General features: G+C 40.8%; 1 protein-coding gene across 1 annotated transcript in view; it reads left to right on the forward strand.

Annotated features, from left to right (window-relative positions):
* Positions 1–16,703, forward strand: part of LOC133013557 (intermembrane lipid transfer protein VPS13B-like) — a 325,549-nt gene that overhangs the window by 241,491 nt on the left and 67,355 nt on the right. Inside the window, exons 38-39 of the mRNA XM_061080533.1 lie at positions 6,276–6,671; positions 15,797–15,993. Of these exons, the coding sequence (XP_060936516.1) occupies positions 6,276–6,671; positions 15,797–15,993 (593 nt within the window). The remainder of the gene's footprint in view (positions 1–6,275; positions 6,672–15,796; positions 15,994–16,703) is intronic.

Raw genomic sequence — 16,703 nt, forward strand, 5'->3', positions numbered from 1 at the left:
TGGATATGGCTAATATTTGTCACTTTTAATAGCAGACTACAAGCTGTTGATTTAAGCGTGTTGGAAACATCAGACATCCAGAATGCCTTTCACAGGGTCTGGTCTCTCTCTATTTTTAGACTGATATTATATCCATATGAGTAGCTTTAAGGTTGCTGACCTAAGGGTGTGGCTGACATTTTATCCAAACAGAACTGCAAGGAATAAAAGTGTGAGTGGGCTACAATGCGAGTGCACAACCTTCTTATTCATTTGAGGATTTCATTGAGTCTGTGTAGGCACAAGACATCCTTCAGTTCAGCTCCCTGAATCCAGCGGGCCAGATGTTGCAGATGCATACACACTAACACTCAACTAGGGATAAACTTTGACATAAGGTCTGTCTTCCACATGCATCCAATCATGAACACATACTGTCCATGTTTACAAGAAGGAGCTCCAGGCTGGACACGAGTAGCCCCCATGCCTACACGTATCCGTGCTGTCAGCAGAAAGCCCTCAGCTGCTCTGTCCTCATGGACTCACACAACACAATGTAGCTCTCTGTACACCACAGCATTACACAATGCTACCTCACACTAGCAATGTCCATCTACCCATGTGCTCATTCCAGATGGTGCAGGCAGCCAAATTAAAATAATCGTAACCATCCAGCGAGGCATTAATTCCCTTAAAAGTCCTATCAGGTTTACATCGTGTACGATAAATAATATTTTAGTTTACTTTTTGGAATTCACTGTTCAGGAGAGGCATGTTGGCATAGTGAGTAGAGAGACTTTCCTTTAATCTAATGAGTATATCATTAATATTATAAATACAGACCATTTCTTTCCTGAACTCTGACCTCCCCTTGGAGAGGTGCAAGAAAGACAAACAGCAGTAAGTCTAATATTGTTTCCATAGATTCAGAATGTTTAAATTGATTTTACATTACTTGGTATATTTTTCCTTGAGAATTTAACACACCCAGAGTTGTTTTTGCAACTTGATATGGTTTATTAAGAGGATTATATCTTTAAAGATAAATCACAATCGGCTGAGGTTATATGTGATTCCTGTATGCAGTTGAAGCACAGATCCCAACTGCAATTACAGTCAGGTATTTCCCTTGAACACTCATACTCCCCACATGCACACACATACAACAGCATTCTCCCAAATGACTCACACATAATCCAGACTCACTGGGAGGTCACCAGGTCAGGCTCTGCTGGAAATATCTGGAAGTGACCACACATGCTACTGGTCCCCTTTTACCCCCATCCACACACACATGCACACACAACCGTGTGTTGTTAGGTTAGATGACTCTGTTGGAGATAACTATCGTCCTCACGGATGGAGGAGCAAAGAAAGAAGTTACAAAGAGCAGGAGTTTGTGCATTGTTTCTGACTGTTATGGACTGCACTCATTGCTGTTGCTTAGTCAGTACATGGAGATGAACATGAATAATTTTTTAGGCGGACATGTTTGCCAGTCTTAGTAGTAAAGCTTCATTGCCATTAGAAAGAATGTCAGTAAATGTCTTGACCTTGTAAGACACAAATTTTAAATATGAATATTTTTTAGATATGCTTTATTTGCATGTGCAAGTCTTTATAAGCGTCTCTCGCTGTGATGTGTATGTATCATGTCTGGCAGCTCTACTTTGATTCAACACTGCTTCACATTTGATTTATTTCAGTGAGGCGCAAACAGAGAGCAGACCGCCGTGAGGACATGTAGTGCTGTGTGTTTACAGCAATATGCTTGCAATTTCAGCAGCATTTATTCTGCAAGACCAATCAAAGCTGCCCTCCCAAGGATGCTGAGTGGGAAACACTTTTTCCATGTGTACTGTGAATTCAATGGTGTTTCAGCATTGACCCTCACACAGCAGCTGCTCATTAAATACACATAGATTTACATTTACAATGCTAATCCACGTGCAGATAGGAAGCAGGCATTTTTTTCAGAACCAGGAGGGTTCAAGGTTTGACCAGCTCGTTTATAAAAGAAGGCTAGGCTAGGTTAGTTTTTTCCAACAGTAACAGGGTTCAGTGATTGACCAGTGAACACGCAAGCATTCAAACACATACTTCATTCTCATTTATCTTACTCAGTTCCAGTCTGAGCGAGGGTCATTGAACAAGTCCAGAGGTAACTGCTACCACTTGGAGATGAGATATCATTCATGCCCTCTGCAGAGAAGCAGCAGGTGATAGATTAGCTCAAACAAATTGGAACCATTACTCTCCCGTGTCCCTGGTTCCCGTCAAGCTATGGGTTTGTAGAAATGTTGTCAGTTACTGTATACAAGCCTGTGCCCCTTCGAACCGTCCAGAACCACTCTAATTTGAATCAGATGGCGTTTGTGGTCCATGTCACTGGCCTTACTTGATATGAGGCTTTTTTGTGACAGTGGGATTCTGCAGATATACCTCAAAAAATGATTGGTACCGCAACATCCACACATTCTTTTCACATGTGGACCTTGTGTAATTTTACACTATGCCACCTGTTTCTGACACAGGCTCTCTCCTGTCAGGAGTCATGAAAGTCAGCTCGAGAAATCAAAAGTGGGCTGGGAATGAAAACAATGTTTGTGGTGTTTGCACACACGCACATTAACGACACCAGGTTCAAAGTGGGGTTGGCGTCATGTATGACCTTGCCAAAAAGGCACAGTAACCTGGGTAATAAGCATAGTTGATCTCCCTCACCACTTTGCAGAGTTATGTATGTGTGTGTATGTGCCTCCGTCAGACCTTGATGTCCCACTTTCTGCAGTGCTAATAGAGGCTGACACCTGAGAAGGGCTAGTCTATGATTACCCCCAGCCTGTTCACATTAAGGTCTGATATGAACACCAACTCCACCTCTTAACCTCCAGTCTTGATGCTTGCTCCTTGCACAAGCCTTCCACTGACAATCTTCTTAAAACACATAAAGTCTCAAATCTGAAGCAAAGATTTTATTCCAATAAAAACACTTTTGTGTGACTGCCACTGCCTATAGCTGGGCAATGAATGTACCAAATTTCTTTAAATTATCTATATTTTTAAATTGTTTGCCTTTTATTGCCATTTCAAGCCATAACAGAAACATTTGAAAGAAATGCTGCATGTTTATTATTTATTTATTGTACTTACATGTTTTTGTTCCAGGTAGTTTCAGCTATATGCTACAGTCTCAAAGAGGTGTGGCAGTATATTTCAAGTCTTTATGATAGATCTTGATCCATAAATACAGTATTTTGCAGCTTAGTCTTTTTATGGCTCCTTTGCCTGGATAGTGCCACCACACGAACATCACGGTAAAGCCTGTCTTGAATCAGAAAAGGACATGACTTGGATGTATTTTACATATGGCCATATAACGCAGGGATTAGATTACATTTGAATTCTGCAAAGATGTGCTCCACTGGTTGTTGGATACAGCCAGGGGATAGCTATACAGATGCTGTGGCCCTCTTCCTCTCCATGGTTCTCCCTGGAGAGTTCACACAACTTAAAATCCAGATACATTTACTTAGTGTCATAAACATATAAGTGGAATACATTTACATTTAAATTATTTGTTAAGTTATTGGAAGTCTGATTTTTATGTTTTAATGAATTAGCTGTAAATGTCAGTAAAACTTTCAGGCAATAGACAAATCTTTTGATGGAAAGATTTGTCATAAACTGACTCGGTGTTCCTCTATTTCTGCAGCTCTGTGAACTTACTTTATGCCATTATTATATTTTTAAATCTGAACCATTCTTTAAACAATTTGAGATGTGGGAAAGATGATGTCAGACATACTGTACATCTGTTGGCAGCAGATTGCATAACCCAACCCTGTTAATGGAATGTCATTAATAGAAGTGTTGTAGCTGCAGTATAGGGAATTTTTTATCACCATAAACAGTCCAAAGAATTCATGGCAGCTGTCAGTTGTCGATCATCATTTCTGTTCCACCAAAATATTGTATGCAGGACAACAATATTTAGCCCGCTTTGGTGCAGAACATCAGAGCGTGTCCTTGCACGGTCTCTAGCAATAATTTTAGTTGGTAAACGTGAGAGGGTTGTTTAAAAAAACCTGTATCTTCATCAGAACACTGGGTCCTCCCACCAAAACCAGACGATATCCGCTCAACGGTCTCATCATTTTATTACAGAAACAATTCATCCAACATAGCTTGAATTGCCCAGCACATTTCTGGTGGCATCTCAGCTCTCTGGCTGTGTATCTCTGTCCATCTGTCTGTGTCTGTGTGTCAGTCTCTCCATGTAGCATCTCTCTCTGCCACCTTTTAACCAGGGAGAGTAATTTGCCATCCAGACTTAGTTATGCTAATCACCCTCCCTGGTACAGTTAGAGGTGCTCTGGTAATCCTCCTCCAAAGTAAGAGAGAGAGAGAGAGAGAGAGAGAGACTATGGGAGGGAAAATACACAAATTTGTATTAGTTGCTAAGATCAAGACATCCTGTAGAGACTGATGAATAGTTAAATACTGGTTGTATGGTGAAATAATTTTGGATTAAAAGTTAAAAATGGATTATTCCAAGGTGCTGAGGGGTTAACACTGTCACTCCAGAGCTGGGGTCTGCTGTGCAGGATGGTTTTTTTCACACTGATGGCAGAAATAGATTTTGGGAGGAGGAACAATTGATAATCAGGACCAGGTCTCCCTGTGCGGAGAGCCAGGCAAAGCCCAGGCCCCATCACTGGCCCTGAGTGGGTGATCGGAGACAGCTTTATGTGATTACAGATCAGGGAGGGGCTGTTGAGTTTGGGGGATGGAGTAATAGTAAAAAATAGGACATAGGAAGAGAGAGGAAGCAGAAAGACGGGTTACATGAAACAGAGAGGGAAGAGGATGAAAGAATGAAAGAACGTTGGAGGCGAGCAGAGGAACCTGGATGAACAGCTGCATACACGGTATTTATTCAACCACTGGAACATTTCCTGGTGATAAGTCAAGTGGAAATGATAAGCTACATTGCACAGTGAAATCCATCATTCCTCCAGCTCCCCTCTCCAGCCATCCTTCTATTTGACCAAGGGTCTTATTTCTACTGGATCAAATGAAAAGAAAAGAAAACTTTGAGGGCAGAAAGTGTTGGAGTGTGGGCGTGAATTTGTGGTCCAGGAATTACCCATGTTGTGGGGACCTAAATCTGTTAACACATTATGTGGACAAAAAGCAAGACCCCATAACTCGAATCCTTAAATTTGAATGAGAAGACATGTTTAACGGTTTGGTTTAGGTTAGGTATGGGTTCATGTTTATATTAGGGTATGGGTTAGGACTATACAAGTAGTTACTATGGTCAATGTTAAAGTCGGTCTCCAGGAAATGAATGTAAGCCAAGGTAATGTCCTCTGAACTTGTGGAGACATGTATGCGTGTGTGCGGGCCTCTCCTGGCAGCTCTCCTGGTCATGTCATCCGCTGCTCATACCTGGGAAGGAGACAGACAGGAGGCTTAAAACCCCTGAAAAGCCTCTAAACACTGGCTCCTTGATGAGGCCATTAAAAACAGCTGCTGTTGTTTTTCAGCTGCTTCCTTCTCCCATCATCATGACCAAGTGGAAAAATGGGATCATGGAAGTGGTGTAAAACGGCATTGAGTTAAGTCATGTGTCTCTATAAATTCCAGTCAAGTGTTTGAAGGCTGTACTGCATCAGAGAGTGAGGGAGAGGTAGAACAGGGGATGCTGAAAAGTCTTGGATTTATGGGGCTGGAATAAAGAAAATAGTCTATTTTGCTCTGGAATGTAATGTTAAGATATCTCAGTGAGACAGATCATAATTGTGCGTGTTCATATAAGAAGGAGAAAGAGATTGAGACTTGACCAAGTCGGTATCTAACAGGTTCAGGTTGGAAGAGGAGAGAAGAGTTAACAGGTTGATTTACGAGACGTTACCTTGGCTGCATGGTAACGTCTCGTAGGGTAGGTGACAATAGATCTTGCTCGGGTGCGATGATAAAGCCTGGCTTCAGCAAAGACCCCTGCCAACAGTGAATAAATTAACTTTTTTATTGAGTTTAACATAGTAAAAGGAGTCTCGCTTTAGCACAGAAAAAGACTGAACATTTTGTCACTAGATTGCTGAACATAAAAAATATCTAAGATATTTATTTCCCATTCACAAACACACTGAACCCTTCAGATAGCAAAGAAACATGTATGCACTTTTCTGTGTATCTCAGTCATGAGGTAGCCTTGTTTTTTGTCTTCACCCTTTCATGCCTCCCATCTTTTTTTAAATTATTTGTCTTCTTTCTTTCTGTCTCCAAAGCTGAGCTGAACGTAGAGCTATCACGCCCTCTGAAAATCAATCCTACCCTGGCGAAGCTGGAGCAGGCCAAAGCCTACCTGAAAAAAGTACTACCAAACCATGTGTGGGATACCTCCAGTCATCAACTGTCTGCTTCCTCCACACCTCATTCCTCTCCTACGAGGATGCTGCCCAGACTCGTTCTCTCCCAATCAGACCCTCACCATCAGGCCTCAGCTCTGGGTAAAACCACCAACATCAGGAGCCTGGCGTTGACCTTCCATAAGGTCTCTATCCACACTGCCCAGATTGTTATTGTCATGGAGACAGAATCTCATCCCAAGAGGCCCAGCGTGACAGTGTCAGTGTCAGCCATGACAGGAAGTTTGAACATCAAGTCAGGGCCTCGGATAGAAGGTGAGTACAAAGCAGACTGACATTGTGCTTATGTGGATTACAGGTGCAAAACCATAAAATACTATGTTCCGGATTTCATCAGTCATTGGTTTAATTCAACTCATATCTAACTCTTAGTTGCGTAACCTCTGAAGATTGCTAAAACATTTCATTTGTTCTTTTCACCAACTCCCTACTCGTGCGTCAGAGCTCAGTAAATGACCCATATTGTATCACTTCAAAGTAACAAGGATCTGGACTCCCTTACTTTCTCTAATGCGAAAAGCAAAAAACATCAAACCAGTGATGTAATTCATCGTATTCTGCTTTATTTCAAGATATTGCCACTTGTTTCAGGGAAATTCTTGAAACAGGTGGAGCTGTATTGGAAACAACCGCAATGACTTCACCCTATTTGGCAGATTTTATCATATTTTAAAGAAACCACATAGACTCTGTAGTACACAACCCCAAATGTACACACTTTCTTTTGTGGTGTGTCATTTTGTCTCGTATCCTAGCTCACCATGTGTGCCAACAGGAACTAGGCCAGGCCCTTTGAAAATAAAGTACAGTTATACAAAGCTCCAAATATCCAATAAAATTGTAGTGAAGAACAAATTGTTCTGTTTCTTTTCATTATGTTGTGCAACCAAACAAATATTTGATTTGGATAATCTCTAAAGTGCTGTACCCAGTGTACCCAATTCGTTATATATTTATGATTAAAATTTGTGTTATAACATGTTCCCTCAGGAATGTGTTTAATCAAGCAGCAGGTTGTGTTCTGATCATATAGATCTACTGTACATGGTACAGTTTTTGAATGTTTATTGATCAGTATCTCATTGTATAGCACTAAGTTAAACATTCCAATTTCCACACTTGTTTGTTAAAGAGTTGATTTGTCAGCCTTTTTGGACAATTTGACATTGTCATTCACTCATACTGTGAAAGGTTGGGACTAAATAACAGCTTTATTTGCAGTATTGCTGTTTTTTAGCAAAGTAGTCATCTGCCAAGAACAAGGTTTGCCGGTAAACTGTAACGTGAGATGTTTGTGTTAGTCTTGGATCATGGGTTGCTGTGAGACTTTGTGTTTATTTGATTGCTTGGATTTGGTGTGTATTAGGGTTAGATATTTTCATCCACAAATGTATGAGTGTGAGAGAGATGTTTGTTTTCATGTTAGGACCAAACCCTGCCTTCATCATCACTGACTCTAATCCGGAAGGCATCACAGTGTTTCCATGATGACAATCAGATCTGCAATACTAATATAAATGAAAACGCTTCCAATGTCTCTGCACCACTGGGTGTGAGTCAACGTGCTGTAACAGATGATCAGGGATTTTTGGTTTGATTTTTTCGATTTTTTTATTCTTTGGCACATCCTCAAAATTGGACATTTGATAGAAATACAAGGTTAAAAGAGAGCCAGCAGCTTGTGTGCTGCATGCAGTAGATGACAAGGAACAAGTTTACTCATAATTTAGCAGGTAGATTGTTTTTTACTTCAGTGCTGCTGAGCAACACATTCTGTGTGTTGGTGGTGCGAAGTGACAAGGACAGAGTTTGAACTGGGCTCTCTCAGCACCAGCATCTGTTTAGCAGATGTTGTCGAATAGGGTTACTTCAGATTAAATGATTTTCAAAAATGTTAATTAAAACCTCAAACAATTTGCACTTTGTTTACGCGAATCTGCATAACTGCACGGTGATACATACTCAGCCCTCCTGCCCTGCTCTGCCCTGGTTTTCAATAGCTTCTCAGCTTTTATCCTTATTTCACAGTTTTGAAACTGTGTGTGCAATGCAATGGAAGAAGAAATGAAACCAAGTCCCCTTCCACTCAGTTTCCATTAGAAACTACTCTACTATTCAAAGTGAGAGCTCTTTTCTTAGATACACTTTACAACAGGTTTGTTATCATGATCCATTTCTGGTAAACACATTGAGTAGAGATTAGTGTGCAGTGACTCAATGGATATTGTTTTCTCCACCTTTTCCAGCTCCTTGAAAAAGACAGTCTCAGACACAAATAACAATGGTGGAATCAAGACCACTGCATCATTTCTCCTGGGTTTTGCTACAAACTCGTTGTCCTTATGGCTCAGAAAACACAAGATTGTGTATGTATGTTCTGAACAAGACACTATAATAACCTCATAAAACAAATACTGTCATCATGTGCAGTAAAAATGTCATTCAGCTCCTCATATATCATACTTGAGTCCATAGATCTCTAGATCATTATAGAATCTGATATCTTAACACTTGGCCTCATCTCTGAGAGCATGGTCAAACGTAATGTAATAACACCTGTATATTTGTCCAACAGACAGCTTCAAAGTTTACATAGAGGATCTTTTTTGAATAGGAAAAAGGTATTTAAAATAAAATCTTAAGTTTTCCTGCTGAATAACATGTTTGTCTCACCCATTTTTTTTCCCCTCATAACTTAAGCAGTCTTATAGATCTCTGTCACAACACACGTGGTTATTTTCCCAGAGGGCTTCTTCACATAGTGTTTCCAGATTTGTTGACATCGAAAGGAGACAAACTGTCTCAAATTACACAGACAAATCACAGCTGACAATAGATGTATCTGCTGACTCTTAGCCTTATTTGCACCACCTCCATCACTCACCACCGGGCGACCTCTCCAGCCCGCTCCATACCTCAGAAACGGATACTTTGGAATTCTAGGATGATAAAGGGTAGGATTCCTGTTCTGTAAGTTTGAGCATTTGAGCTGCCACAATAAGTCAGTTTGAATGCCCCCCCTGGGAGAAGCTGTACATGAGAGATGTAAGACAGGAGAATGTAGTATAACTATCACTACTGTTGCTGCTTTTGTTGCACCGCTGCTTCTCAGTGGCAGACTGAGATTGATAGACCACATCCTGAGCAGAACCTCAGGATGATGCCAGTTCGAAGAGGAAGCAGGAGGAGGAAGGGAAAGTAGTTACGAATGAGGGGAAGCAAGGAGGCACTGCAGATAAAGAAAAAGAGGCAGAGATGAAACTAAGGAGATGTACAGATAGTAATGTGTTAAAAAACAGCAGAGTTGAGCAGGAAAAAGAGACTAAGGCTAAGAAAGATAATTCATTCATGAGTTGAAGAAGGGAAAAAGTTGGTAAAAAAAAACAAAGGCAGAGAGGTAGAGAAATGAAGGAGAAACGGGCCGAGGGGGAAACAGAAGACTGGCAGATTACTCTGTGTGAGCACTAACAGGGGTCTCTTCAGTAGATGTCTTTGCATCCACCCCGCCCCACCCTGTCTTCATTAACGTACATTCATAGCTGCAGTGGGGTGAAGACCTTGTCATCCCACCAGCCCCACTCCTCATCCATGGAACATCTGGGGCTCTGTACCTGGTCATGGCAGCTCCCCTCTGCCAGGGGACAAGATGGAGAGAGAGGGGATTAGGTTGACAGTGAGGTGTGTTACCAGATCCTGTGTTAATGAAAAGCAAGTGGAAGCCCCACATTCCTCCCTCCGTCCACGACTCACCCCTCCCCAAGGTAGGGGGGCATTTATAGTTCAATGAAAGAAAGGTTGGGAGGTGGGCAAGAGAGAGAGAACAGATGTCTTAAGGTCCATGAAACAAGACCCTCCCTAATCTCTCAGTTCTCCGTCAGACTGCCCATAGAGTGCCCCCGATTTCCTATGAACATGTGCTGTGCACGCACACACACACACACACACCAGTAACTCTGTTACTCATGTGCACTTTTTCCTATGCATACAATAACACACACACACACACACACACACTTAAGCTTTCCCCTTGGTCCTTTGCCTCTGTGGAACCCTTGCTTTTTCATGGTGATTTACTCCAGCACACTTGCAAAGGAAAACATATGTTCTTTGAATGAAGTGAAAACTACCTACTATTTATTCATGTCTCTTCTTTTTTACAAGTTTTATTTTGTTTTCCCTGGCCCTGCTCATGTCTGTGTGTTTACCTGCAGAAATAAAGCCACTCTTTTCCATTTATCATATTACTTCTGTTCTGATAGTCGGGGGGACACAGAGCTGAGTGAAGCCAAACTTAAAAGAGATTTATCTTTGGAAATACACCCTGCTGTGATATGGCAACTAAACCCATCTATAAATAGTTTTCACTGCATTACTAGTAGAAATATGTTACACAGAAGACATGACACATACACATCCTGGAGGGGACATTTAATCCGAAGAAGTTTGACGGAATAACTTAGGGCACTCATTTCTGATATTTTGATTAGCATTAAACAGACAAATATTAGCTTGATTAACTGAAAAATTGTTTGCTTAGTTGATCAAAAGTGATCCAAAATAGTTTCCCAGAACATGACAGAAAAACTGGGGAATACCTCTATTTTTTCAGTATTATCTTTATGAAGCCCAGATTTATTTCAGGATTTGGACTTCATTGATTTTGGTATTTAATACACTACCAAATGATTGAATGCTGCTCTCTCTACTTTCCCACAAAAATATACTGCAGGTAATTTGGGAATACTTATAGAGTAAGGCACTGTCAACCAGGAGCACAAAACTTTAATGACTACAAAAGTAAACTACTTTTATAGTCAGATACATTTTCCTAATGCAGAACAAAACTATGTGAAAGCAGAATCAAAAGCTGTTTAAGGTCACATGGTCTCTGCACACTGAAGTGCAACATTATTTCTTCTTTTACTGACCATTCGAATTCCAGGCTAATGTAACGCATAATATAAGGTCAGACTCGCTGTTTCTTTTTCTTTCCCTGTCCGGCACTGCATGTCCTACGTGCAACATATGACACACACGCACACACACACACACTCAGACACCCACAGCCACACCCGCACACACACACACACACATACACACTCACACACACACACCAACACCCGCACTCAAACACAAACACACACACACACACACACACACCTGTGCCGAGCTGCCAATATTTCATTTGGAAATAACCAAACCGAAGCTGTGTGATCGAGATGGCCCGAACCAAAGACCTACAACTCCATGATTTTCAGGAACCATCAGGCCTTAGTCAAGAACCAGAATGTCATTAACTGAACATTTACATTCTAAGATTAAGCTTTCCCTTCTATTGACATTAACATTATTGTCTTAAGTGAGTGTTGACTATTGAAAATTAACATTTATCTACCATATGTAATTTGCTTACGCATTGCAGCTGTCATTGAACACATATGTAACTCATCAACACTCTTCAGTTACTGTATTTGTAACAGCTTGGATGATACACATCTCCCTGCACTGTGTCATTTTGGCTGACAGCGTCCCCTGCTACCAAACCAGTTTCCTCTAGTGTCCTATAGTGGTTGTGTGGTGAGTGAATAGTAAACTTCTGTGGTGTGTGACAGTATATTACTTCTATTACTCTTACCATCCCAAACAGTCTTTGGGGGCCTCTGCTAGATGGGGTAATGACTCCTTTAGATTTCGTCTAATTGATACCAGTTTGTCCCGGGGTATAAATCAACCAGGCAGTGGTCAGATAACGGCTGCCAGGGAGAAACCGACATGGTAAATCAGTCTTAGATCCTATCTAATCTTACCCGAGTGTTTGCCAGAGATGTATTTCACTTCAGGAAGATTTCCATCCACCCTTTTTCCACCACCCACTTTGTTCCACGGGTGTCATAGGTTATACATTAGCCTGCAGAGGGTGTGCTTTTGTGCACCGTTTATATGGACGGTGTGAGATATGCAGGTGTAAGTCAGTAATTGCGATCTGTTTTTGATCAAAGTAGGATCTGAATTAAGTTTCTTATTATTAAGAATTTCTTGATTGTATCTCAAGTCCCCCACAGCAGGAGCAAACTCCTGCTATATCAGTGTGTGTTGAGCTTATTTTTATTTTTGGCTAGTTCATTAATGTCATTGAACTTTTAGCCAATGTCATGGACATCAAAGAAAACTGTTTATTTACAAAATATATATCCATTCACCAGACATATCATGATCAATAGTTGACCTTATCTATCTTAGTTTCTGCTTCAAACATGTCAGGTGTGCAGTGAACAGCAGAACAGAAGATATTTGTGTGTTGAGTAACAGAAATGGGTTTCTAGGGCTTTAATTGATGCGAGAGTGATGAGAGTGAAATTGATCTCTTACTTTATAATACACATTAAACTGAACATGGACCTGGTAGAGAATATAAGATAAGGCTCTAAGGCTATAAGATCATCTCCAAACAGTTTGATGTTGCTGTGAACACATTTGCTGATTCTATGTAAAAGTTAAAGGTCCACTGGGCCATAGCAACCTTGTTGGGAGTGGTCTCAAGAGGAAAATTGACCACAGATTCAACATGATACTTTGAAAGGTGGAAAAAGAACAGAGGAAGGAAGAAATACTTCAAAACAGATAGGTGACGTCCAAGGTCAATGTGCAGCAGTGACCAGTTACTCCAAATGTGACCTATTGAATACTGACCCCACTTTTGACAAGAGAAATGACCAGAACTGGAGTTTGCCAGATCAGGGAGAATGTCCTTTGGACAGATTTAATCAAATGAGAGCTTTTTAGTAACTGTTGTGACTCTTCACAGAAGGAAAACTTAAGCTTTCAATGAAAAGAACACCATCCACTGCGAAACGTGGAGAAGTTGTGATTCAGCCTCAAATTATGGCTCCTCCAACAGGATTATGATCTAAAAGTTGCAACTAAAAGAACCCAAGAATAGATTAGAAAATAACATTGGACCATTTATTCCTGACCTTGATCCTATCTATTAATAAAAAGTTAAGAATTGCAAATGGGAAAAGGCACCCATCAAACTGAGAGACTAGAAGCAACTAACTCAACACAATCTTGGCCAGGTCTTTACGTACATATACCGCCTGCCCCATCTTCCAATACTTTTCCAGCTCAGCTTTTTCCTCCACATTCCTTCCTCTCCCTCCTGCTAATAGAGGTACTTCACAGCTTAGTGGTATAATATCTCTGGGCTGTCTGCAGATATATCTCTGGAGACAACTTTTCATAGCTGTAATATGGTAATTCGTGGCAAAAGCAGAGTAGGAGAGAGGATGTAGAAATGTGCCTGTGACTATTATTCAGCCTGGATGGAAGAATGGAGTTAGGGATGAAGAAAGAAAGGGATTCCCCTTGTTAGAACCACTCCCAGTTTGGGTGATTTTTGGGAGTGCTAGCTCCTGTTGCTGGCTTTATTACCAGGATGCTGCGGTCAACTGGGATTTAAATGATGCATGGTGAGACAGGAGAGAATGCAATGTGTACGTATACAGGCATTTGGATGTACTTTTCTGTATGAACTGTACTTACACGTGCATCTGCAATTTAAATGAGCTTGTGAGAGATTCTCCTTTTAACAAGCCAGTTAGGGAGTTCCCCTGGGCTGTCAAATAAATCTTAGCCATGAAAATAAACCCAATGTCCACAGTGCAGTAAGTAATCTGTAATTGCTCTCCCTGCACTGCAACACCAGAGGATGAGAAGCAGGTAAACGGTCAACTTGTTCCAACAATGTCTTTCCTGGGAGATATGAGTCATACCAACATACTATTTCCCCAAAATAATTTATATAAGAGAAGCGCCCAGCCCCCCCATATTGTGTTGTTTGTCCTTTGTAGGAGTAGTTAGTTTGCCAAGCTTGAAAAGAGTCCTCTTCACATATCTTCCTCATCTAGAGCTCTATGCCTCTCATACCTTCTGGTTCTGTCTCTCCTGGCCTCTATGTCTATGTATATCTGTGTCCTAATTTATTACCTCCTCCCTTCGTATGACTTTCCATCACTTTCTCAAACCTTGTAGTCTTTCCTCAAAAGCTTGACGTACATAGCTATCTATCTACAAGAAATCACAAAGCAGTACTAAAATGAATACATGTTCTCTTGTATGTATAGGGCTCCTAAAGAAAAAGTCAGATATCAAAGGTTTACCATTCATTTACTTACATCACATAATGTGCCTTCTGGGTGTTTATTTTCAATTTTAAACATAGTTAAAAAAAATAGTGTTTTGAAAAAATAACAGTGTTTGTTAAATAGTGTACAAACAACCTTTGTACTACTGTTCAAATAATGAAAATAAAACCCTAAATTATAGTAACCATAACACCAAAACCTGTAGTGATGGATTCAGACTTGAGTGAGAATTTCTAAAAAGGCATCTTTTAAGAGCCTCTTCTTAGATAACTATTAGTCATTCAGGCTTGAGGTTTCCAAATGGGCTGCTGCTGCTGTAGATTTAACTGACCAGTTCAACCCTCCCAACTGGTGGAAGAGGTTTCAGTTCAAAGATTTTTGGGACCACAAGAATAAGTTCAGAACAGCCTGTGATAACAGTGGCATATCACACATTTAATGGAAAGGACAGGAAACGTTTTAAGCTTTCCTTATTAAATTTGGCTTTTCTGCTATTTTTGGTTATTTCAGGTTGAGTGGGTGTTTCGGCTCCACTGTCTGGATTGCTTCAGGGATTTCTCACTGTCATGATACTAGCAACATTTGTCAGTTTACCAAATCACAGAAGCTCTGACTTGAATCTCGGCAGGTTCAGACCTAAATCCATCAATTTCTGGCCTAGAGCACTAAGCTGCACTGCTCACTGCACTGGTTCCAGCTTGGGTTGAGATCTGGGATTGTTAAATGACACAAAAAAAAAACATCATGTTCTGTTTTTCACATCCTCATCTGAATGTCACGAAAGGCGCCATTCTCCTCAGCAGTAATGAAAAGTTTGATTTTATGAAAATATAGGGTAGTTTTGTAACTTCACTCTGCAGCATCGACTTTATATAAAAAAACTCTGCACACAAAATCCAGCCCACAAACAATAAAAAAGTGACAGTATATTGTTGAACTGCTGACAAATAATATTTCTCAAGTAGAATCTAGAGCATTACTACAGTGAAGGTAGTAGTAGTTTTGATTTTGAGCATTTCTTTAAACCCTCTTTCTTAAGTTACCAAGGTATCGTTATAAATTAGGAACCGCTGTTACTTTATCCACAAATTATTTGGTACATAGGTTATCAATGACAACAAATTTATTCTTTAAAAATGTTTTCAAACATATCAGTTACCTCATGTTTCCCTCTGTAGTTTTACCCTGTGCTCTATAAGTCATTAATTTCTGCTACTGCTGTCTTCCTGGACGCAGTTCAGTCTTCCTCCGTGCTGCTGGAGCTGCAGGATTTGTTGGTGAGAACTGGGCTAAAGGACCGAAGCCATCTCCTGCTGGGGCCATTCTCCTGCAGCACCTCCCTGGAGGCTCAGTGGTGTCGGCACAGCGGCAGCCCTGGACCTGAGCCCGGGCCCCCTAAACTGCTGCTGGACCTGAAGGGCAACCTGCTGCAGGTCTGGCTATTAAATCAACTCAGCATATAATTTATCAACCCACACGGCTACAGTTTTAGAGGCCAGGGTCAGATCAGCACCTCTAAAACAGGTTAGAATTGAATGTCTTGCTCAAGGACACTTACCCTGAGGGCTTGAGTGAGGCTCTGTTTAAAAGAATAGACTCCTACTTGAAGCAATGCTATTGCCCACTAAAATGTCACCTCAGCTGTGAGTGCCTCTGGTTTCCAAATTAATCCTTACAGTGTAGCTGACACCCAGAGACACAGGTCATCACACTCTTAACACTCTATTGAAATTTGCTGAATCCTCTTCAGTTCTGCCATGGCTTCTGTCCTCTGTGCAGCTGAAGTGATGACAGTAGGAATTGCATGCTGTAATTCCACTGTAGATTTGAGTCACATCTGCTGGTTAAGGAATGGAATATTATAAGGCTATTTTGGGGGGTGTGGTGGGGGATATATCTTATGTGTGCCTTTTTCCTGTGAGAAGTTACATAATGTCCACTCTGGAAATGTGACTAACTGAACGCATTATTACTAATGTATTATTCCACATTACTTCTTCATGGGTAACCCCCTTCCCTATTTTGAATGTTTCCCTTAATGTTTTTATTGCATGCCTATTAACCGAAACATCACTCGCGACTCAACACTTAATACGTAATCATACATTTCCCTTTGCAAATATTGGCATGTTAATCAAGCGCT

This window comes from Limanda limanda, chromosome 11 (genome assembly GCF_963576545.1).
Source record: "Limanda limanda chromosome 11, fLimLim1.1, whole genome shotgun sequence".
Taxonomy (NCBI): domain Eukaryota; kingdom Metazoa; phylum Chordata; class Actinopteri; order Pleuronectiformes; family Pleuronectidae; genus Limanda; species Limanda limanda.